General features: G+C 41.5%; 1 protein-coding gene across 1 annotated transcript in view; it reads left to right on the top strand.

Moving 5' to 3' along the window:
• The window catches only part of LOC103290443 (cadherin-related family member 3-like), a 78697-nt gene that overhangs the window by 22837 nt on the left and 31710 nt on the right, over positions 1-24150 (top strand). The window contains exons 5-8 of the mRNA XM_054729839.1: positions 18336-18430; positions 20829-20948; positions 21622-21818; positions 23696-23873. Of these exons, the coding sequence (XP_054585814.1) occupies positions 18336-18430; positions 20829-20948; positions 21622-21818; positions 23696-23873 (590 nt within the window). The remainder of the gene's footprint in view (positions 1-18335; positions 18431-20828; positions 20949-21621; positions 21819-23695; positions 23874-24150) is intronic.

Genomic DNA, 24150 nt, shown 5'->3' with positions numbered 1-24150 from the left:
ATGGTTTCCTGTCTTATGTTTAAGTCCTTGATCCATTTTGAGTTTATTTTTGTGTATGGTGTAAGTTGGTGGTCTAGTTTCATTTTTTTGCATGTATCTGTCCAATTTTCCCAACACCATTTATTGAAGAGACTGTCTTGACTCCATTGTATGTTCATGCCTCCTTTATCAAATATTAATTGAGCATAGCGATTTGGATCGATTTCTGGGTTCTCTATTCTATTCCATTGGTCTATATGTCTGTTCTTGTGCCAATACCAGGCAGTTTTGAGAACAGTGGCTTTGTAATATAGCTTGAAATCTGGTATTGAGATCCCTCCTACTTTATTCTTCTTTCTCAGGATTGCTGTAGCTATTCGGGGTCTTTTTTTATTCCAGATGAATTTTTGAAAAGTTCGTTCTAGGTCTGTGAAGTATGCCATTGGAATTTTAATGGGAAGTGCATTGAATGTATAGATTGCTTTGGGTAGTATGGACATTTTGATGATGTTGATTCTACCAATCCATGAACATGGTATGTTCCTCCATCTGTTTATGTCTTCCTCTATCTGTTTTTTCAGTGTTGTATAGTTTTCCGTGTATAGGTCTTTTACCTCCTTAGTTAAGTTTATTCCTAGGTATCTTAATTTTTTTGGTGCGATGGTAAATGGGATTGCTTTTTTAGTCTCTCTTTCTGTAAGATCATTATTGGTGTATATAAATGCCATAGATTTCTTAGCGTTTATTTTGTATCCTGCTACTCTGCCAAATTCATTTATTAAGTCTAATAGTTTTTTGATGGAGTCTTTAGGGTTTTCTATGTACAGTATCATGTCATCTGCAAATAAGGACAGTTTTACTTCTTCTTTTCCAATTTGGATGCCTTTTATTTCTTCTTCTTGTCTGATTGCAATGGCTAGTATTTCCAACACTATGTTGAATAGGAGTGGTGAGAGTGGGCATCCCTGTCTTGTTCCTGTTCTTAGGGGAAATGGTTTTAGTTTTTGCCCATTGAGAATGATGTTGGCTGTGGGTTTGTCATATATGGCTTTTATTATGGTGAGGTATGATCCTTCTATTCCAATCTTGCTGAGAGTTTTTATCAAGAAAGGGTGTTGGATTTTGTCAAATGCTTTTTCTGCATCAATTGATATGATTATGTGATTTTTATCTCTCAATTTGTTTATGTGATGTATGACGTTTATTGATTTGCGAATATTGTACCATCCTTGCATCCCAGGGATAAATCCTACTTGGTCATGGTGTATGAGCTTTCTGATGTACTGCTGGATTCGATTTGCTAGAATTTTGTTGAGGATTTTGGCATCTATGTTCATGAGGGATATTGGCCTGTAATTCTCTTTCATTGTGTTATCTTTATCTGGTTTTGATATTAGGGTGATGCTGGCTTTATAGAAGGAGCTTGGGAGTGTCCCTTCTTCTTGAATTTTCTGGAATAGTCTGAGGAGGATAGGTTTTAGCTCTTCCTTGAATGTTTTGTAAAACTCCCCTGTGAACCCGTCTGGCCCTGGACTTTTGTTTGCTGGAAGTTTTTTGATGACTGCTTCAATTTCTTCCATAGTTATCAACCTATTGAGATTTTTAGTCTCTTCCTGAGTAAGTTTTGGAAGGTTGTGTTTTTCTAGGAATGTGTCCATTTCCTCCAGGTTGTCTAGTTTGTTGGAATAGAGTTGTTCATAGTATTTTTTGACAATCCTTTGAATTTCTTTGGGGTCTGTTGTTATTTCACCTCTTTCATTTCTGATTTTGTTTATTTGGGTCCTCTCTCTTTGCTTCTTGGTGAGCCTGGCTAGAGGTTCATCAATCTTGTTTATCCTTTCAAAGAACCAGCTCTTGGTTTTGTTGATCTTGTGTATTGTTTTTTTGGTCTCTATATCATTCATTTCTGCTCTGATCTTTATTATTTCCTTTCTTCTGCTCACTGTGGGCTTTTCTTGTTGCTCCCTTTCTAATTCTTTGAGTTGTTGAGTTAGATGATCTATTAGCATTTTTTCTTGTTTTTTGAGATAGGCCTGTAGAGCTATACACTTCCCTCTCAGGACTGCTTTCATTGTGTCCCATAGGATTTGCAATGTTGTGTTTTCATTGTCATTCATTTCCAGGATGTTTTTAATTTCTTCTTTGATCTCATTGATAACCCAATCATTGTTTAGTAGCATGCTATTCAGTTTCCAAGTGTTTGAATTTTTATGAATGTTTTTATTGTAGTTTATTTCTAATATTATGCCATTATGGTCTGAGAAAATGCTTGATATGATTTCAATCTTTTTGAATTTGGGGAGACTTTGCTTGTTACCCAAAATGTGGTCTATTTTTGAGAATGTCCCATGTGCACTTGAGAAGAACGTATATTCCATGGCTTTGGGGTGAAATACTCTGAAGATGTCAATTAAGTCCATCTGATCTAGTGTGTCATTTAGAATTGCTGTTCCTTTGCTAATTTTTTGTCCAGAGGATTTATCCATTGATGTCAGTGGTGTATTAAAGTCCCCTACTATGATTGTATTGATGTCGATCTCTCCCTTGATATCTTCCAGGAGATTTTTTATGTATTTGGGCGCTCCTGCATTAGGTGCATAAATGTTTACCAGAGTTATATCTTCTTGCTGGATTGCTCCCTTTAGTATTATGTAGTGGCCTTCCTTATCTCTTATTATGGCCTTTACTTTGAGGTCTATTTTATCTGATATAAGTATCGCAACCCCAGCTTTTTTCTCATTTCCATTTGCCTGAAAAATGTTTTTCCATCCCTTCACTCTCAGTCTGTGTGAATCTTTTGCTCTAAGGTGGGTCTCTTGTAGACAGCAAATATATGGGTCATGTTTTCTTATCCATTCAGCTACCCTAAGTCTTTTGATTGGTGCATTTAATCCATTTACATTTAATGTTATTATTGATAAGTACCTATTTGTTGACATATTTTTCCTTAGTGTTTATGTTTCTTCTTGCCTTTCTCTATCTTCTTTTTACAGCAGCCCCTTTAGCATTTCTTTCATTGCCGGCTTGGTAGTGATGAACTCTCTTAGCCCTTTTTTGTCTGTGAAGCTTCTGATTCCACCTTCAATTTTGAACGATAGCCTTGCTGGATATAGTATTCTTGGATTCAGTCCCTTGTTTTGCATCACTTTGTATATTTCAGTCCATTCCTTTCTGGCCTGGTGTGTTTCTGTTGAGAAATCAGTTGATATTCTGATAGGAGATCCCTTGTAGGTAACTATCTGTCTCTCTCTTGCAGCCTTTAAGATTCTTGCTTTGTCGTTGGTGTTCGTCAATTTAATTATGATGTGTCTTGATGTCGGTCTTTTGGGGTTCAACTTGTTTGGGACTCTGAATGCTTCTTGGACTTGGATAGTTTTTTTCTTGTCAATATCAGGGAAATTTTCTGTCATTATTTCTTCCAACAGGTTTTCTAGTCCTTGCTTCTCTTCCTCTCCTTCTTTTATCCCCATTATTCGAATATTGTTTCGTTTTTTGTCGTCCCAAAGCTCCCTTAGGCTCTCCTCTTGCTTTTTAAGTCTCCTTTCCAGTTGCTGCTGAGTTTGTGTGTTTTTTCCTACCTTGTCCTCTAATTCGCTGATTCGGTCCTCAGCCTCTTCTACTCTACTCTTTAAGCCTTCCATTGTGTTCTTTATTGCAGCTATGTCGTTCTTCATCTCCTCTTGGTTTCTTTTCATGTTGGTGACGTTTTCATTCAGCTCCTTATAGTTCTCATTGAGTTGTGTGTATTTGTCATCCATCCGTTTAAACATCCTTATAACGAATACTCTGAATTCTTTTTCTGTTAAGCTGCTAGCCTCAAGTTCATTTAATTCCCTTTCTGGTGATTCTTCCTGTTCCTTCCTTTGAGAATTTCCTTTCTGTCTCCCCATGTTTTCCTGTAATGTTTTGATTGTAGTTCCAATTGCTTTGCTACCCAGGATCTTTTGGTGATGGTGCTACTGGTATAATCTCTCAGTTTTCCTGGGCTTGGTAATCAAATGTAGTTCCCTACTTGAACTATTTGGGTTCTCTTGATGTAGGCCTGCGAGTTTGAGAGGCTCAACTGCAGTGTCTAGAGGTCAGCAGTCGTGGAGGGTAGTATTCAAATTTTTCTGTCTTGCACCCTAAATTGAAGTTACACTTGTCCAGTGGGGACTCACAGTGGCTCCAAGGAACCGTCTGTTGGGGTGATGTGGCTCGGGGGGGGGCCTGCACTCTGGAAAGGCGTGACTGTGTTGCCCAGAGTTCTGTAGTTGTGGGGTGGGCAGACTCAGCTTTTAATGCTGTACCTGTGGTGGATAGGTGCTTACTCCCAGTGGCAGCTCAGAGGAGCACCCTCGGTAAGTTTGCCAGCGAGGCACACTGAAGCACTCTGAGGAGCTCTGGTAGTATAACTGCTTAATAGATACTAAAGGTTTTTCTTTTGGGCGGTACTTATGGCCTCAGGGAGTATTCAAATCCTATAGTGTTAATCAGAGTGGTATCTGGGTGTGACTATAATGGTTGCCTGGAGACTGGAGGGAGGGGTTATCTCTTAGGAGAAAATGGCGACCGGGGATCCGATGTGACTCAGCCCCAGACACGCTTCCACCTCTGCCCACTCTCCCCAGGTTCCACCACTCCTCCCCTTCTCCTGCACCTCAGCACGGGTAGGTGTCTGTATCTGAAAGGTCCTATGAACTAGGTTCAGTGGAGAAAGACGCAGGCCCCGGCGCGAAGCGGACCGTGTCTTTGCAATCTCCTCTCTTGCCGGCACTGCGCGGTCGGGCAGTTAGCTCTTCAGGGCTGCCTCTGAGCTCAGATCTCAAATCAGACTCCAAGGTCTAAAATCTACTACCTCCCGCAGTCCCGTGGACCCTTTTCCTCAAGTTCAGACACTTTGCCTGTCCTCAGGGACGCGGCTTGGCGCCGTGTAGTTTTCCCCTGACCTTCTGGGTTTAGAGATCCGGCAGATACTAATGCCCAGAACCTTGTTTTACCTTTTTCCAGGAGATCTCTGCCCTTCCCAGCTGCAAACTGTCTCACCAGCCACTTCTCCTTCACCAATTCGGGCTGGATTCCTCTCGTTTCAGCTGCTCCCTCTATTTCCTCCTGCGGGTGCGGGGCCGCGCAGACTGCTCACTCCCTTCCCGCCGCCATGTTCTCTCCAGAATCTACATTTTCAGTTTTTGTAAGTTTCCTGTGTGTGGGGAAACACATCAAATAGGTAAAAATGTAGCCAATGGTTGAAAGCATTAGGTCATGTCATTTCTGTACATGTTTTGCAGACAGAATTAACACATCTGAATCTGGTTCTTCCTTTTGTAAGGCCTAGTCACTCCGAAAGTATATTAGAATCCTTGTGGCTGCAGCTGAGAGAAAACATTACCCACGTGAGGTTTTTGGCTGCAATAGCTGAGAAGACTGCTTCCAGCAGAGCGGAATGCTGGCTTCACGTGATGCAGCAGGGCATGGTGAAAGCAGTTCACTATAGGACTCATGAGCTTCAGTCTTTCCTGCCTTCCATTTGGTGACATGGTGGGAGAGGGGGAGCAGAAATCGGAGTCCCTACAGCCTACCAGTTTGAGAGCCATCTGAAGCTCCCTTCTTGAGTGCAGGGAGTCTTCATGGCTCTGACTGCTTCACGTGCTAGCCCTTAACCAATCGCTGTGACAAGGTAGAAATAATGCACTGATTGGCTTAGGCCTAGGTCACACACCCACCAGGAATTTTAGGTGGGTGGGGGTTGGGCTGCAAACTCATAGGGATGGAGAATGAGGGAGATTGATTCAGCAATGAGCTGCTATTAGAGGTGCCTGAATAGATGCTTTACAGTCTAAAACCAAATGCTGCTCACTATAACAAAACTGTATTGAATCAGCCTATCAAAACTTGCCAATCTTCCTTAATTTTATTCAGTGTAGACAGAACCTATTTATAATCTGAAAACTTCAAACTCCCTTTTCATTTTGTCCATGTTGGTCAATATTAAAACTATATTCCCTTGAAAATATTTATAGAAATAGTAATGGTTCAAAACAATTAACTTTTAGTGTGGGCTATTGTTTGGCAAAGAAATAATTTTTTAATATTAGAAAAAAATTTATTAAAACAGTTTGTTTGTTTATTTATTTATTATTATTTTAAAATCCTCACCCAAGGATATTTTTCCATTGATTTTTAGAGAGAGTAGAAGAGAGAGGGACAGTCAGAGAGAAATAATGATGTGAAAAACACATCAATTGGTTGCCTCCTGCAGGAGCCCCGACCAGGGCCTGGGCTGGGGAGGAGCCTGCAACCAAGCTATGTGCCCTTGACTGGAATAGAATCTGGGACCCTACAGTCCGCAGGATGATGCTCTACACTGAGCAAGACCGGCTACAGCTAGCAAAGAAATAATTAAATTGTTGGCAGTATTACAGATGTCCCTCATTTCCCCCTTTAATCCTCCCTTCACATAGCTCCTCCCCCACCAGTCCTTCACCACATTATTGTCTGTGTCCATGCATGCATGCATATATGTTCTTTGGTTAGTCTGCCTTTTTATAACACTAATCATACTTTGTCATCATTAAAAAATAATGCCTCTCTCATAAAACTATAAGCTTCATTAAAGAGGAATTGGGTCTGTCTTGTTCACAACAGTAAGCTGGTGTCTATAAAGTGCTTAATAAATAAAACTTAAAACCCATGGGAAAGACCATAAATAAAATGTATTCCAAGAAAATAGCTTAAAATGTTTTGGCATTTGTAAAATTTTCAAATACTTAAAAACCATATCAACAGCAGAGGAGTTAGAACTGCTCTAAGACCTCAGTTCATCCCTTGTACAAACAGTTCTTCAGTGATCACTCTGTTCTGGGTGCTGAGAAGAAAACACTGCATATGGCATGTAAACTCCTGGAGCTTACAGACTAGTGAATAAATTGACAACAACCAAAGCTACAAATAAATGATATAATATCAGATGGTAGGGGGTGTGGAAAAGATAATTATAAAGTAGGGCGAAGGGAAGAGAATGATGAGGAGAAGGGGCAGTGGTGCCTCTTTTGGATAGGAACGTTAGAAAGGGCCTCTCTGTGAAGGCAACATTTGTCCAGAGACCTGGAGGGAGTAAGGGAGGGAACTAAGCATATATCCTGGGGTAGGATATTGCAGAGAAAGACAGCAGTGAGTACAAAGGCCCTGAGGCAGAAACAGGCTTCGCATATTTAAGGAACTACAAAGAAACCAATGCAGCTGAAAGGCAGAGTGAGAAAGAGACGTAGGAAGATGATGATGAAATATAGCCGGCAACCAAGGCCCTTCTAAAGATTATTAGAGGCTGCATTTTATTTTGATTAATGTGGAATTTTCTTGGAAGTTTTTGGTTAAAGAAACAAATGATATTATTTGTAGTTTAAAAGATCATGCTGGCTTTTGTGTGAAAAAAACATCTACACTAATAAAAGAGAAACATGCAAATTACCATCACTCTACTACACTACCAGCCAATCAGAGTGAGTATGCAAATTAACCTGAAAACATGGCGGCAGCCCCACCTCGCTGCTGCTCCAGGCCTGTGGGGGTCGGAGAAGTTGGGCGCCAGTGCCTGAGGCTGGCTGCAGCCCGGGAGAGGAAGAAGTCACCTGCCTCTTTTTTTTTTTTTTTTTTTTTTTTTTACAGAGAGGAAGAGAGAGGGATAGAGAGTTAGAAACATCGATGAGAGAGAAACATCGATCAGCTGCCTCCTGCACACCCCCTACTGGGGATGTGCCCGCAACCAAGGTACATGCCCTTGACCGGAATCAAACCTGGGACCTAGTATTTAGCATTCAGAATGAAATGAGGGAGTAAGTGTGGACAGAAGAGAGAAGAGAAAAAGTTCAAGGACTGAGCCAGGAGGTGCCCCAATATTTGGAAGTTAGAAAGAGGAAGAGAATTGAGAAAATAAAACTGAGCAGGAACAGTAAGGAAAAGGAAAACCAGGAAAGTAGAGTGTCTCCCAAAAGCCCAAGAAGATGTATTTCAAGAGAGGATTGGCCGAGTGCTGCTGAGTTGCTGAGGTGATGGGAACTGAGATGGCTGATCACTGAAGGTCGTAATATGTTAATTGCTAGGACTCAGGTATGAGTCTGGCGCATAGCACGTTCCAATGAATGAGTAAATGGAGATCTTGAGTGGCCATGGTAAATGGAGTAGTTCAGTGGAGCAGTGAGAATCAAGTCTGACTGAAGAAGCTTCAAGAGAATCAGAGGTGAGGAAAACAGGAACAGCGAGCATAGGTGACTTTAAAGAGTTTTCCTAAAAAGCACAGCAGAGAAATTGGACAGTATCTTGAGGAAGATGTAGAAACAAGGGAAATTTTTATTTCTGAATGATGAGAAATACTATAGCATGTTGTATGTTGGTGGTAATAATCCAATAGAGAGGAGGAAATTAATAATGTGAGAGATACTGGCAACAATTGCTGGAGTGATGGCCTTGAGTAGGCAATGGGGATGGTATTTCTACTAAACTTTTTGCATATGTCCCCTTATACCCTGTATTCCTCCCTATGGAAACAGGGAGGAATACAGGGCATAAGGGGACATATGCAAAAAGTTTAGTAGAAATAGTAGTCGCTTTTTTATTCTCTTGTCCATCTAACAGTTATTTACTGAGCATTTACGGTAAACACCACTTATCAGTTGGGGATACATTAAAGACCCCAGTGGAGGCCAAAACCACATGTAGTACTAAACCCTATATATACACCATGCTCTTTCTTATATAAACGTTACTATGATTATGTTTACACTAGAGGTATGGGGTATCAGGTGGAATGAGTAATTGTCAGGTGATGAGGACTGAACTTCTTGGCATGACTGAAGTATGTGAACTATGACAGAACATGTCCTCTGGCCCCTTAAAGGGGGAAGAATGGGGATAACCCCCATTTATTATAGCTAACTACTGCTTGAGACGGATCTCTTAGGAAATTTATAATATTGATGCAATCGATGTTGAGGAGAGTACAAGGGTGGCCATCTTACTGGGAGCAGGAAGAGCTCTTTGTGACTCCCTTTAACCTGCTGGGGAAAGTGTCCAAAATTTGGGAGAAGTAACCACCCCAAAAGCCATTATGCAGGAATTCATAATTTGAGTCTATTTATAGAAGGAAAATGAAGATTCAGCAATTATTACCTTGTTCAAAGTCAACAGCTGTATTGAACATCCAACAAGACAAAACAAAAATGTCCTGTTCATATTTGAAAAGTGAATCAGAAATTAACATCACTTCACTTTGACAGTGGCTACCTCCATAAATCTTTGCCCAAAGTCTTTAAATGGAAAACTTTTCGTACCTAGTAAAAAACTAACTTTTTTTTGGCGGGGGCTGCTTGATGTCAGTTAACACAGCAAGGGAATGATTTACTTCTACCTAATTGGTTTTGCATAGCGTTGACAGATCAATATAAAATTGTATTATCTGCATCTGTGTCTTTCCTCCACATAAACAGGCAGTGTCTTATCCTGGATCCAGGGAAGACTCAGGAAATGTTTGCAGGATGACTTGAATGATTCACTTCATTGTTTAAATTTAAATTTCATTGGGGCAAGAACACTTACCATGAGATCTGCCCTCTTAACACATTGTTAGGTGTACATTTCACTAGCTATAAGCACCAGGTTGTACAGCAGATCTCCAGGACTTACTCATCTCGTGTTACTGAAGCTTTACATCCTTTGAGTAGCAACTCCCCACCTCCCCTCCTGCCTGCCCCTGCAACCACCGTTTCGCTTTCTGCATCTATGAGTTTGACTCTTTTAGATTCTGTGTAATGGACTCATGAAGGATTTGTCCTTTTGTGACTGGCTTATTTCACCTAGTCTATGCCCTTAAGGTTCATCCATGTTGTTGCATATTGTAGGATTTCCTTCATTCTAAAGGCATAATCGTCCATTTTATGTATATACCACATTTTATTTATCTGTAGATGGACATCTAGGTTGTTTCTACATTTGGCTAATGTGAATAATACTGTGATTTGGGAGGGCTAATGTCTTTTCAAGATTGTGATTTCAATTCCACAGATTAAATGCAATTTCTATCAAAATCCAATGGCATTTAAAAAATATTTTCATTTTTTTTCAAAGGGGAAGGGAGAGATAGAAACATCAATGATGAGAGAGAATCATTGATTGGCTGCCTTCTGCACACCCCCTATACTCAGGGTCAAGCCTGCAACCCGGGCATGTGCCCTGATCGGGAATGGAACCGTGACCTCCTGGTTCATAGATGGATGCTCAACCACTTAGCCACACTAGCCGGGCCCAATGGCATTTAAAAAAACACACAGAAATAGAAAAAAAAATTCTAAAATTCATATGAAACCACAATAGGCCATGGATAGCCAAAAACAATCTTGAGAGAAAAAAAAACAAAGCTGGAAGCATCACACTTCCTGATTTCAAAATTCACTATAAAGAAAATAAAAACAATATGGTACTGGAATCAAAACAGAAATATAGACCAACAGAACAGACTAGAAAGTGCATAAATACATCCACAAATATATAGTCAACTGATCTTTGACAAGGGTATCAAGAATACATGATGGGAAAGAACAGCCTGTTGAATAAATGGTGCTGGAAAGTTGGATATTCACAAGCAGAAGAAAAACTGGACCCTTCTCTTACACTATACAAAAAAATCAACTCAAATTGGATTGAATACCTAAATGTAAGATCTGAAACTGTAAAGCTCCTAAGAGAAAACATAGGGGAAAAGCTTCATGACATTGGTCTTTAATTTCATGGACATGATACCAAAAGTACAGGCAACAAAAGAAAAAAATAGACAAGTGGAACTACATCAAACTAAAAATCTTCTGTGTAGCAAAGGAAACAATCAATATAGTAAAAAGGCAACCTACAGAATGGTAGAAAATATTAGCAAACCATCAGCTATTGATAGAGGTTACTCTATATAAGGAACTCCTACAACTCAATAGCAAAAAACCTAATAACCCGATTAAAAAATGCACAAAGGACTTGAAGAGACATTTCTCCAAAGAAGACACGCCAATGGCCAAAAGGTATATGGAGACATATTCAACGTCACTATTATCAGGGTAATGCAAGTCAAAACTGCAACAGATATCGCCTCACACTTGTCAGGATAGCTGTTATAAAAACACACACATACAAACAAAAAACAACACAACAAAAACACAGCAAGGATGTCGAGACATTGGAAACCTTGTGCATCGTTGATAGGAATGTATAATGGAAAACAGTATGGAGGTTCTTTAAAAAATTAAAAACAGAACTACAATCTCTTTTGGGTATTTATCCAAAAGATTTATTTCTGAGTTGCCCCCAATGGCTTGGTTTTCAACCCTAACATCACTTTAAAATTTCATCTCTTGTGACAACACGATAAAGAGGGGGAAAGTTTAAATCATATACTATCACATTCTTGGCAATTCTGGTATGTGGAAAAATATAATTCAGTTTAGGCATGTACTAACCAAATGAATTTGAGAACTGAGGGCATTATCTGGGTTATCCAAGTTAAAGAGCAATTCTGTTTGAAGCACTATATAATTGGAGAAAAAATGATTTTAAGAAAATCTTTAATTACCTAGAAAATAATCTTTAACTCTTCACACAAAATACAGATGCTTAGAGAAAACCATAGTCACATTTTAAATAAATATTCTTGGGGAGTATTTACTTCATATTTGCATAACTTGCACCATCCTCCACCAGATGGCATGCAAGTTTGTAACATACTGTAGCCCATAGTCATGCTATTGCAAAATCACCTTGTAACAAGCAATAACACTGAACAATCACACGATAAATTATTACTTTTTTTGCCTTACAAATTCGGGGGAGGAGGAGAAAGCATGGATATGCTGCCCTCAAGAGAGGGAAATTACAAATGTATACATCCCGATAATGTTTTTCATAGGTAAAGGCTATTATCTTACAAAGATATGCACATCAAAATGTCATTATTTAAAGAATATGTGAAAAGAATCAATAATTTAAGCGTATTCATACAAGGCAAATGTAGATTAGGTAAGACACTGTGGTCTGCTATTCATGTTTAAAAAGATATTTTTATGAGACTAAAAAAGAAATTACAAATAAAATGTTTGTTTTTGGGAGGATTTATTTCATTATTTTAAAGTTTGCTGAAAACATTTCCTGGGAAATAGATGGCAATTCATACTGAATATTACTGTGGTTCCTGCACGCCCCCTACTGGGGATGGAGCCGGCAACCTGGGCATGTGCCCTGACCTGGAATGGAATCATGATCTCCTGGCTCATAGGCTGACGCTCAACCACTGAGCCACACCGGCCGAGCATTTGTGGCGTTTCTGTGTGGTGCTCCCCGCTCCGGAGAGCTTCAGAGTGCTTTGGCTTCCTTCACCAAGAGGAGGACAGTCTTTGGACTTCCCTTGCACTTCACAGAGCAAGAAGCACCTGGGCATTCCCTCTCTCAGGGGTAACCCTTAACCATTGGATGAGGGTCAGGGGTAGGTGTGCTCCCTCCTCTTCTCCTCGGGTGGGAACAGCCCTGAGGCAGAAGGTCCACACCGTAGCCGCCTGGTGGGTGTGGACTGCGAGGTAGCACTCTCGCTTGGTTTCCACCCCTTCTCTGTCCCGAGGCCCTAGTTCCACCCTAGTTTTCCTGGAGCACCCAATTCATAAATCACCCGCATGCACATTTCCACCTCTGGACCTGTTTCTGAGGAACGCTTGGACAGATGCCAAACCCTAAGGCCTCCAGGCTCAGGAGCATCGATGTAATTCAGAAAGCACAGATGCCCAGCTTACACCCCCCGAGATTGTGATTCCATTGGTCTGGATATTAGCGTGTTTATCTGTACAGCAAAGGTTGAGAATCACTTTTAAAAAACCAACTTTCACCCTAGCTGGTTTGGCTCATTGGATAAAGCGTCAGCCTGCAGACTGAAGGGTCCCGGGTTTGATTCCGGCCTTTCATTCAAGGGCACGTGCCTGGCTGCGGGCTTGATCCCCAGTACAGGGCATGCAAGAGGCAGCCGACCAGTAATTCTCTCTCATCATTGATGTTTCTCTCACTCTCTCCTTCTCCCTTCCTCTCTGAAAACAATAAAAATATATTTGAAAAAAAAACCCAACTTTGCATTAAAGTTACTCTGGTCAGCCTATTGTTATAAATTCACATTCCAAGGCCTCCCTACCCCATTAGGTCTGCATATCTAATAAAAATAAAAATTTTATATGTATAAAAGTAGAGAGAACAGTATAATGAATGTCACTGAGTTATCCAGCTTTAACAATTAACTTGTGGATGAAGGTTTTTAACGTGGTGGTCCATGAGCCTCAGGCTGAGAAACATTGCAAAAAGGTTTGTAAAGTTAGCTTTGCAAATGCTGTGGCCATTACTGGTGTGTAAGAAACACCTGGGTAAATCCACTGGAGCATCTGGTCCAGCCAGGGATGGCAGATCAGTTTCAACCTGCATGCCTCTCTCATTGATGCTCGGAGGCTCTCAGGTTGTTGAGAAGGATTCTGAGGCAGACAAAGATAGGAGGCTAAATGCTTGAGTAGAGGTCTCTAACTTTAGCTAACCATTGGGACAACGCCTTCGATAGGGTTAATAAGGCTTTGTTCTGGGAAGAATGAGGGCTCTAATAGTCCAGTGTAAGTATATAGGCAGCAAACTATTCCTTTCGTTGATAAAGTGATCGTAAGAGAGTGCCCTCGTACCTGGAGGACAAGGAAAGGAATCTCCTGTGAAACTCCAAGGTTTTCAAGGGCAAGTGCCAGTCCTCGAGTGCTCCGGCTGCAGAGGATGCTCAGGGTGAGGTTAGTACAGCCCGAGGACTAAATGCAAGGTGGCATGAACATAGTTAATGTTTGTCTAGAATCACATCTGTGTTTATAGCTTAAAAATGTTTTCCTGAAAATGTATCTCTCCTATGAAAAGGTTTTGTAGGTGATCAATGATTAGCTAGTATTTGTGCTTTATAAAAATTACAGAATATTTTGGTATATAGAAAAAAATTTAGCCCAGATCCTACTTATGTACTAATTCCTTCAAGAAAATATTACCTTGGGTCAAACTAACAAATCAAACACAGTGTATCAGCCTAAGAGCTCAGATTCTAATGTCAGATAGCCCAGGTTAAATGTTAGGTTTTACCACTTTGTGGTTCCGCACCCTCACTTGCTTTATTTGTAACAGGGTTAATAATAAGAACTACCTAGGGCCATTATGAAGATTAAATGAGGTCATACATGCAAAGGGCTTAGGACAGTGGTCGGCAAACTCATTAGTCAACAGAGCCAAATAATCAACAGTACAACGATTGAAATTTCTTTTGAGAGTCAAATTTTTTAAACTTAAACTTCTTCTAATGTCACTTCTTCAAAATAGACTCATCCAGGCTGTGGTATTTGTGGAAGAGCCACACTCAAGGGGCCAAAGAGCCGCATGTGGCTTGAGAGCCGTGGTTTGCTGACCACTGGCTTAGGATAATGCTTGGCAGATAGTGCTCAATAAATATTAGGGAATATTATTAGTATTATCTACACTAAAAAAAAAAAAGAGTGAGATGCTAATTGACCGTACCTTCATGATGCCCACCAGCCAATCAGGAGTGAGTATGCAAATTAACCCAACAAAGATGGTGGGTTAATTTGTATACGCAGGTGCTGAGCGGCTGGGGGTGGGGCAGGATGCTTGCCATGGAGACATGCAGACGTTCCGCACCACCACAGTCACTCTGGGCCTCGGGGCAGCGTGGGAAGGTGGAAAGGCGGCTCCAGGCCAGAGCGAAAAGGCTGCTCTGGCCAGAGCGAAGGCGGTGCCGGCAGCCAGGGGAAGAAAGGCCTATTCTTGCACGAATATTTGTGCATCAGGCCTCTAGTTCTAGAATAATAAACTCTTGGGTTTTTTTTTTCTACCTTTATGACAACTCTTTCTTATTTTCTTTCCTGGTTCATCTTCCTCTATGGACCTTTACATTTGAAAGTTTCTCAGGCTCCATCTTAGCCTTGCCTCCTCTTGCCACCCTCCCCCTTTCTCCCCCTCCCCTCTTTTCCTCTGTAAACAGTAACACTAAGTTGCTTTGTTTCTATGTCTTCAGCCACTTAGATACTTTAATCCCCACATAAAACACTGGAAAACAATTTTAAGCACAACGTTTTAAAAAAAGAAATATATACCTCCCTTCTCCTGGGAGGAGGCTGGATAACACAATGACTCTGGGGTCAGAAGGTCCTGGGCTTGGGTTTCAGTGTAACCACTCACTGGTTATGTGTTCTTGGACCGTTTCCTTATCGTTTGTAAGCCTCAGTTTCCCTACCTGTAAAATGGGCTGAGAATACTACCATCTCTTAGCATCATTATAAGGGTTAAATGAGAAAATTCAGGAAAGTGATAAGCATAGGATCTGGGTCAGAGTCCCTGATGGCCCTCGCAGTTGGGTTTGTTTGTTTGTTTGTTTGTTTGTTTGTTAATCCTCACACAAGGATATTTTTCCATTGATGTTTAGGGAGGGTAGAAGAGAGAGGGAAAGACAGAGAGACACATTGATGTGAGAGAAATACATTGACTGGTTGCTGCCTGCACGAGCCCTGACCAGGGCCTGGGCAGGGAAGAGCCTGCAACCAAGGTACATGCCCTTGACTGGAATCAAACCCAGGACCCTTTGGTCCACAGGCCAATGCTCTATCCACTGAGCCAAACCAGCCAGGGCCCTCACAGTTGTTTTCATTGTCACGGATGCTAAGGACACAGAGCCCAGTCTCAGGCTGTGCCGCTGCGCTCGCTCCCAGCACTGAGCACTGCGTGGCCTGCACTTCCAGCTCTGACATTTCCAATTGCCCAGCTGCTCTTAAAGCAAATAGTCAAGAACAAGCCTTTCAGAGAAACTGGGTTTTGAAGGTAAGTCCATCCAGGAGGACCGAGGCTCCCCTCACCTCACATTCCCTGCTGCGAGCTGTGGTCACATTCCGCAGCCTGGGAATGGGGCTGCCATTGCTATTCTTACCTCTCCTTACCAGCCTGTGGTGGTATTGCCGACAAATTGGGGGATGGGGTGTGAATTTAAGTTGCCTGGCCCCACAGAGAGTTAATTTCATGTCCCTTGGACTGCCCTCCTATTCAGGGATCTTTCATTTCGGTGGCTTTCCAGCGATGCCCTGGCTGCCTAGCAACCGCGGGCTCTAGCCAGGCAGCCCTCCTGCATATCAGTGCCATCAATTTTTTTTTTAAAAGACTATCTCATTTTATGAAAAATTAAATATCATAAAAATACAGCTTCCCAATATACGTTTTCTTCCAAACAATTGCTGACAACCATGTAATACTGAAATGGAATTGGGAACTGCAAATTTTCGAGTGACAACAAACATAAATGAGGGCAACTTAAAAAAGATTATATGCATTTATATATAAGCAAACCTAGTGTTTGTGAGCCGTGCAACAGGCATCATCATTCCCCTGTTTGCCCGAAAAGGAAATATGTGATGGATTTTCCTTAGGTCCTGGCTGTTAATATTCGACAGCCTAGTTCTACAAAAAAAGCAGAAGTGGCCCTGGCTGGTGTGGCTCAGTTGGTTGGAGCATCCTCCTGTACAATGGGTTCAATTCCCGAACAGGGCACATACCCAGGTTGTGGTGTTTTTTAAAAAAATATATTTTTATTGATTTCAGAGAGGAAGGGAGAGGGAGAGACAGAAACATCATTGATTAGCTGCCTCCTGCACTCCCCCCCACCACCACCAGGGAGTGAGCCCTTGACCCATGTGCCCTGGTAGAGAATCGAACCAGTGACCTCTTGGCTCATGGGTCGATGTTCAACCATTGAGCCACACTGGCCAGACCCTAGGTTACGGTTTGATACCTGGTTGGGATGCATACCAGAGGCAACCCATCAGTTTCTCTCTCTCCCTTCCTCTCTTTCTGAAATCAATTTTAAAAAATTAAAGAATAAAAAAAAAAGCAGAAATCAATTCCATCTTATTTATATGTGTAGAAATGATGGTACGAATTTAAATTAATCAGGACATGATGATTCATCAGAAAATCGATAAATTAAAAGGTCACGAATTTCTCTAAACAATTTTTAGGTTGCTTTGCGAACCTTCTGTGTTTAATCTTCTCTATTAAATTATCTCTGGGTCTACACAATTAAGTCAGTAGCACTCAGTATAATTAACTCCTGATATTAATCCTCTAATGGATTTTTGCTGGTCCTTTTCTAATCATTTGACTCTCACCTAATCTAAAAACCTTGACCTCACCTTCCCTCTTTGGCAAAAGTTTGTCTTAGGGATGCAGTGTGGTGAGCGGAGAGGCATTATGTAAAGTGACTAAAAGCTCAGATCTCAGACTGGGGCAAGCCACTTGCATTTTCTAAGCCTCAGTGCTCCTGTCTGTGAAACAGGGATAGCATCAGCACCTGTGACAATGAAAAGACAGGGCATTTGAAGCATTTAGCGGACTAACGGGGAGATAGTATAAATGGAGGTCAATGGGATGCTAAGAAAAACGACTTCAGAAAGTGTTGCCAGTACCTGTCCCTCAGAAAATGAGGTCAACAGATGCTTAGGATTTTATTTTATTTTATTATTATTTTTAAAATTTCTTTATTGATTAAGGTATCACATATTTGTCCTCGTACCCCCATTCCCATCCCATACCCCTCCCCACACATGCCCCCACCCCCCTGTTGTCCTTAACCACTGGTTAGGCTCATATGCATGCACACAAGTCCTTTGGTTGATCTCTTCCCCTTAACCCCCACCCTCCCCTATCCTCCCTCTGAGGCCCGACAGTCTGATCCATGCCTCCTTGTTTCTGGGTCTGTTCTTGTTCATCAGTCTATGTTGTTCATTATTTCCCCTAGATGAGTGAGATCATGTGCTATTAGAAATACACTTATAAGAACCGAAAATGAGACAGATGCTTAGGATTTTAGATTTCCCCTCTCTAGCTCCCTGTCCCTCAACACCCCCTCCAAAAAAAAAAGGGGGGTATCTTCATAAGCACCAAACAAAAAATAATCTCTGAGTTCTCATTACACAGCCAGCTCATTTCTCTAAATGTAACTCCTTTTAACTTAATTTTAGCTTCGAGTGGAGTGTTATCTGTGAGAAATGTTCAGGTAACATACTGAATGTAAGAGACTAGGGAAATTTATTTGTAATATTTAAGGACAGGCAGTCGAATGGAGTATAATTTCATCATCATTATTATTGGCAAATGTGCAATGTGCAGCTATCATACATGGGCGGGTGGGCGGGCGGGCCCAGAGCACACAGGCAGTTAAGGCCTGCTTCTAGCTGGGGGACCTGCCGGTGTCTCTGTAATGTCTTGCCTTCTTTCCACTCTCCAATAAACAGTACTTCCTTTCCCCGGAGGGCTCTGGCTTCACAATCGACAGCATCGGAACAATTTCTACAGCCGCAGTTTTTGATTTTGAGAGGGAAGCTAGAAGGTAAATACCGCTCCTGGCTTTTCATTCACTCAAACACCTGCCCTGTGGTTCATGCTTCTGTCTGTGAGGACGTTCCCCCATCTGGCCTTAACGGGCTCCCAAAGGAAGGTGCTGTTCGCATTGCCCTAAATAGGAAATCATCACCCAAACTCTGACTGCACAAGTGCTGCTTTGGGTACGGATGTGGCTATTCTGGCCCCTACCTGCTCATCCAGTTTTCCCAGAGCCAAGCCTCGGGGTGATTTCACTGACGGTGTTTGCGACCTGAGGTGGAAGTCGAGGATTCTCTCTGGACAGCTGGGGCACAATGCATGCACAGTTTAATCCAGCAACTTTGAAAAGTTAATTGCTTGACAATTCCTCTTTTTCCCTCTACATCTGCCAAATGGGTAGCCATTGGTGTGCAGTTATTATGACTATTTCTGTAATGGTTTTTATTACCACCCTTTTCAGTCATATGTTCTGCATCAAAGTGCTTTACAGGAAAAGCCAGCAGACCGGTAAGCCCTTACAATACACTTGCTCCTGAATCTCCTAAGGAGAGTCTCCCGATTATGAAAGCTGAGGATGGCATATATCCTGAGTTAGCATCTTTAGTAAAACAGGTTGAGAGTTCAAAAATGGGATGTGTTTCTCCTGCTGACGGCATAAAGTCTGTTGGAGGAGAGTTCTAAATTTGTGTTATCTTTATATATTTTGAGGGCAGAAAATTTGTCAAAATCTTCATCCATTTTCCCAAATTCCTCTGTTTATTTGGTCTCCATAGCTCTGGGAATAATGGATAATGTCCATCACAGATTCCTTTTATTTTGGCCTGGTATACCTCATGAAAAAATGTTTATGCATATTCCAAGTTATTTCTAACTGTTAAGCTTTGTTAACATATGGGAGTAAAAGTCAATAATGAGAGTTTTAAAAATTGTTTTCTTGATAAGTGAAAGCTAAACTTTCCCTTTTTTTGTATCTTTGAAATCAGAGGAACTGACACAAAAATTGAAGCTCTGTTTGTAGAACTTTAAAAAATGATTATTTGGCTAAAGTTTTGCAATGGATTCTCACTAAAGTTCTCCAGAGAGAACCCCATTCCTTCATTTTCTCTAGAGTTTCTCGGTCTCTGAGCTGACCTTGGAGTGGGAACAAAGGACACTTTGGAAATCACCCTTTGACTCTTACCAATTCCTTCCTTTCAGAGGAGTCCTAAGGGCCGTGAAATTGGTTGTTCAAGTGCTGATGCAAGAGTTAGAAGGGCTCCGTCCTTCCTCATTCCCTTGCAGTCTCCTCTCCAGCATCCGGCTAGACCAAATGTAATCTGGGGTCTTTGGGGCTGTGGCATCCTGTCCATACCTCATTCCTCATTCCTTCCATTCTTATATGGGAGATGTCCCAGAATTATTTTAAAATTTATTTATTTATTTATCGAGAGAGAAACATAGATTTGTTGTTCCACTTATTTATGCATTCATTGGTTGATTCTTGTATGTGCCCTGACCGGGGATCAAACCCACAGCCTTGGCGTATCAGGACAACACTCTAACCAAGTGAGCTGCCTGGCCAGGACAATGTCTTTGTTCTAAAAGTGAATTGGCTTTATAATTTCTATGACGTTATCTCAAAAATAATAATCTTATGGTGGAAAAAGTTATAAAACAGGAGGAAAATTGAGAACTTGTTCAATTTTTTAGTCTAAATAGAAGGAAAAGAGTAATTTTGGTCTCAATTATCAGTACATTTCAAGGTAGAACAGATTTTTTTTTTTCTGAAAGGGTGTGAGCAACTGTCCGGATTTGCCTGGGACTGAGCAGCTTCCCAGGATGTGAGGGGGGCTGTCGGTGCTACAACAAGACAGTCCTGCCAGTTGGGACTGTTGTCTGGATCGCAGTTATGGACACAGTCATCTTTCCATTAGGACATATTTCCCCACCCCCAGTTCAAGCACTCTCCTGCCTCAAACCCATACACATATCTGCTGAAATACAACCTCTTTGTCACCCACCCCTCCTAATGTGTCCCCATGGTCACTACGATGTCTTGAAGTGCTCTTACCCCTTGTCCTTTGCATTTGTCATTAGTTTTCTGTATTGAGAGGTCGGTGTTTAAGGGTAAGAGCCCATAAACCACAGCTTTGTTTGCTCTACCAGGCTAAGCAAGCCACTGTGCTTTTTTATTATTGATGGGGATTAGCGGACCTTTCTAAGTTCCTGCCTGTTCTTTCAACAGATTTAGTTAACTTGGATCCTAACCAAGTAAGCGTCAGTCATTTCCAACTGTTAAAATAACTGGTTTGACTGACAATTTAACTAAATGAATCAATTGTTTTAACGGGTCAGTTAAGCCCCAGAGATTCTGTTTCTGTGAAAGCCTGTTAGTTACTATAAAATCTTAACTGTCTTTCCTGTAGCTACACTTCCAATTTCTCACTAGCTGTTAAAGTGGTTGATCCCGGAGGACTGTTCACTGCCGGGAATCTAAAGATTTTCCTCATCAATGTCAACAATAAAGACCCAGTTCTTACCTGCAGGTAAGAAAATAAAAGTCTTTTAATTGACCTTGAAAATTGGATAGGAAAATGTAGTCTCTGAAATTCACTAATGAAATTTCCATTAGTATGCAATGTTTTTCTTTTTCCTGAGAAGGAAAATAAATAAGTAAGATGTAAACAATCACTTAAGATTCTAAAGAAAAGGCTTTCTTAAAAACAGCAATATGAGAATAGTTTTGTAAAAATCATCACTGTAGGATGTTTTTATTGATTCTAGAGAAAGAGAAGAGAGGGATAGAGGGAAAGACGGAGAGAGAGAGAGAGAGAAAGAGAGAGCGAGAGCGAGAGAGAGAGAGAGAGAGAGAGAGAGAGAGAGAGAGAGATGATTGTTTGCCTCCTGTAACCAAGGATTAAACCCACAACCTAGGTATGTGCCCTGACCTGGAATTGAACCTGCAAACTTTTGGTGTACAGAACAATGCTCCACCCCCCTGAACCATGTGGCCAGGGCAAATAAAATAATTTTAAAGTATAAAATGTGTTGAAATTGCAACAGAATAAGGTGCTGAATAAATGGGTTAGTTATTAACATTGTCAGTTGCCACTGTCATCATGACTACCTCTAGCCCCTTACTCCTCCACCACCATAAGGGGTAGAAAAGAATACACGCTAAGCAAGAACCACTCTAATAGCCTTTTCTTTTCAAACAAGTTTATTCAATATTGAAAATGATGTCTTGAGTGTTACTTCTATAAAGTCGACTCTGCACAATGAAGTCAACATCACCCTGGATGAAGAAATCCCAATTGGGAAAATGATTGGAGTGTGCCAGGCCACTGATGAAGATAATTTGGGAGATTTAACCTTTGAATTAGATCCATGGAATGTTTACTTTGCAATTGACAAAGGTAGGTTGAGAATTATTTTCAGCAAATTATCTCTCTTATGTGCTGTTGTTATCATGTGTTTATGTCTCCTCTCTAAGACTGAGTTTCTGGAGGGTCGGTATCAGATTGTCTTCATTTGCAGATCCCCTAGAAGAAGCACACAGTGGATGCTTGATAAATATCTGTTGAATAACTCTCTGCAAGCCCAGTTTTTTGTCCACAGATGACCCAACACGTGGCTCTCCATAGCTGCTACCGATGACTGCTTTAGCTCTGCACTCTACATGACCTTCCAGCGCATCTTCCCAGATCTAAATTATTCTGTTCTGCTTCAGGTCCAAATTTTTGTGAGAGAGAATCTGATTGGACTTTTTAGAGTCAGTCATTCACTTCTCAACCAATCAGCTGTGACTGAGGCTGGGTAGCTGTCAGAAGCTGTGGTTTATCTGAGAAGAGAGGAGGTGGTCATCTTTAGCACATGTGCGGGGTTGAGCATGGTACCAGATGTTCTCAGTGTCTCACCCTCAGGCCTTAACATTTCAGTTTCCTGACTTCTCACTGCCAATAGCTGCATTTCTTTGCTTGAGGGATTATTTGGGGACTGACATCTGCCCCATTCCTCTCCCGCAAATAGCTAGAAAAATACCCACCCCATTAGCTCCCAGCCAAATATTGAAGAGAATTGGTACATAAGTGCTTCGGCTCCTTGTCCCTGGTCTGGGACAATTTTGAGTGTGTGCTTTGCAATGACTTCCAGAGTTCCCCAGTGCTATTAAGCTCTACTTGTCCACAGTGGTAACTTGCTTGATAATATATTTTTTATTGGCAGCCTTCCCCTCTCTGCCTCACCACACCCATGCCATGTTGCTCTGGATCACCCCCAACCCCCAAGTAAACGATTGCATTCAAATCCTCCTCTCCCATCCTGCTTCTGGGGAAGCCCCAGTCGACACAGCTACCATCCCCTCTTAACTGAATCACTGCACAAACCTCTTAGCTGGGCTTCTGCTTTCACACTCACCCCTCCATTAGTCTCAGCAGATCAACTGGGATGATGTAAGGGGAAAGGTCAAATTGGATTATACTCCTCCTTCAAGTAAAACCCTCCTCTTACTCTCCTTTGCACTCAGACTTCTCACTTTGTCCCCCAAATCCTTGTCTCTTGTCTCTCTCTGCAATGTCTTTGTGTTTCTTGTCTCCCCATTGTCCATTACACTGCAGCCAAAGCACTAGGCCACCTGTCCCCAGACCTTGGTCCTTGCATCTTTCAGAATCTGACCATTAGACATTAAATATATCACATTGTAGTTTTTATTTCCTTGATAGTATGTCTAGTGAATTTTTTACACTTGCTTAGTGGTTTGTCTCCCAGGGTAGGTTGTAAATACCATAAAGGCAGGGCTTCATTGTGGTGTATGCAGTATTCAGCACAGCTCCTGGCACATAGCTGTCATTCCACAAATGTTTGTTGAATGAATGGGTGGGTGGTTGGGTGGAAGGGAGTACAGTGAGACATGATCTTGTTGCTGTTTCACTTCTGATGTTCTCTCTGTGGGGAATGATCTCCTCCCACTCACCCCTATTTCCTTATCCTACATGTCCTTCAAGGCCTAAATAAAAGTCCCCTCTTCTAGAAAGTCTTCCCTGGTCTCCTAAGTAAAACAAAACTACACAAAACAAAACAACCAAAAACAAAAACCCAATTTTGTTTTTGCTACCAGCTAACATAAAATGATTAATGTCAGTACATAAACAATTACACATCGTGCCTACATTTTAAATCAGTTTCTTAATTCTACTGAGCGAGGTGTAATTCATACTTTATCTCTTTCATTGCTACATAATAAAGTCATGACAGCAGGAGCCGGTTTGCAGCACGATGTGTTGTTTTGTTACAGAGCACGGGACCGTGGTAACCACTGCACGCCTTGACGTGGAAAGGGCTGGGTTTGCACGCGTTCAGTCCTTCTCCATTAAGGCCTGTGACCAGGAGCAGCGGTGTGCGGCAATTCTAGTGACGGTCTATATCCACGGCATTAATGACAACTCCCCTTTCTGTGACCAGTATCTGATTAGGTGAGCTGAGCGAAGTGGGCTGGGTTAAGGACACAGAGTGAGTGGAGAGCAGAGGTATTGCTCTACTTACTGGCTCAACTAAATGTCAGTTAATCATCACATTGATCCTGTTCAGTCTCATATTCTGGTCCTCAGAAATGACCTATTGAAAGCTAAACAGCCTTGCTGTCCTAGATCTGACAGTCAGTTATGCAAAGTGTATGCTTTGGCCCATGTTCCCATCAGTAGATGAGTGGATAAAAAAGCTGTGGTACGTTTACACTATGGAATACTATGC

The sequence above is a fragment of the Eptesicus fuscus genome, chromosome 18 (genome assembly GCF_027574615.1).
Source record: "Eptesicus fuscus isolate TK198812 chromosome 18, DD_ASM_mEF_20220401, whole genome shotgun sequence".
NCBI classification, from domain to species: Eukaryota; Metazoa; Chordata; class Mammalia; order Chiroptera; family Vespertilionidae; genus Eptesicus; species Eptesicus fuscus.
The sequence above is the reverse complement of the archived record's forward strand: the minus strand, read 5'-3'. Positions and strand labels throughout refer to the sequence as shown.